The sequence below is a fragment of the Coturnix japonica genome, chromosome 25, assembly GCF_001577835.2.
Source record: "Coturnix japonica isolate 7356 chromosome 25, Coturnix japonica 2.1, whole genome shotgun sequence".
Taxonomy (NCBI): domain Eukaryota; kingdom Metazoa; phylum Chordata; class Aves; order Galliformes; family Phasianidae; genus Coturnix; species Coturnix japonica.
In genome coordinates this window covers 1,657,210-1,658,343 of record NC_029540.1, presented here as the reverse complement: position 1 = coordinate 1,658,343, position 1,134 = coordinate 1,657,210, and the positions used below count along the sequence as shown (strand labels likewise).

At 65.3% G+C, this 1,134-nt stretch overlaps 1 protein-coding gene across 1 annotated transcript in view; it reads right to left on the bottom strand.

Annotated features, from left to right (window-relative positions):
* The window catches only part of CRTC2 (CREB regulated transcription coactivator 2), a 10,814-nt gene that overhangs the window by 4,734 nt on the left and 4,946 nt on the right, over window positions 1–1,134 (bottom strand). The window contains 1 exon segment of the mRNA XM_015884512.2: window positions 1,029–1,131. Coding sequence (XP_015739998.1) covers window positions 1,029–1,131 — 103 coding nt within the window.

The window sequence follows — 1,134 nt, the reverse complement described above, 5'->3', positions numbered from 1 at the left end:
TCATTGGGGTCATTGGGGGTCCCACCTGCACCCCATGGCCTGGGGGTGTTATATGGGGGGGGTCTCACCCCCCAAGGTGATGCCTCACAGCCCCACTGCCAATAAGACCCCTATTGCCCCCTGGAGATCCCCGTCACCCCTTAGGGGACCCCATCCCTCTCTTGGGAACCCCAATCCTTCTCTTGGGGACCCCCATTGCCCCCTAGTGACCCCCACTGCCCCCTTGGGGACCCTCATCCCTCTCCTGGGGACCTCAATTGCCCCCTGGGGACCCCCATCCCCCCCTGGAGACCCCCATCACCCCTTAGGGGACCCCATCCCTCTCTTGGGGATCCTGATCCTTCTCTTAGAGACCCCCATTGCCCCCTGGGGACCCCCATCACCCCCCTGAGGACCCCCATCCCTTGTGTTGGGACTCCTATTGCCCCCTGGGGACCCCATCCTTCTCTTGGGGACCCACATCCCTTGTCTGGGGACCCCCATTGCTCTCTGGTGAACCCCATCACCCCTTAGGGGACCCCCATCCCTCTCTTGGGGACCCCCCAACCACCCTGGGGACCCCCTGCACCCCTTGGGGACCCCCTCCCTCTCTTGGGAACCCCCATCACCCCTTGGGGACCCCAACCCTCTCCTAGGGACCCCCAACCACCCTGAGGACCCCCATCCCTTGTGTTGGGACCACTATTGCCCCCTGGGGACCCCCATCCCCTCCTGGAGACCCCAATCACCCCTTAGGGGACCCCATCCCTCTCTTGGGGACCCCCATTGCCCCCTTGGGAAACCCCATCCCTCTCCTAGGGACCCCCAACCCCACCGGGGACCCCCATCCCTTGTCTGGGGACCCCCATCACCCCCTGGAGCTCCCCATCCCTCTCCTGGGAGCTCCCAACCCTCTCTTGGGGACCCCCAACCCCCTTTGGGACCCCCACCCCTCCCTCAGGGACCCCCCCCCTCCTCATGGGGACCCCAGCACCCACACGGGGGGGTGACAGGGCACAGCTTTGGAGCCCCCCCCAAAATCCATTCACCTGTTTAGAGCCGACGGCAGGCGGAACAAATGGCCTTTATCCATAGGGAAGTTGCCCCAAGGCAGCGTCCTACAGCACAGAGATGGGGGTTACCTGGGGGGGGTCC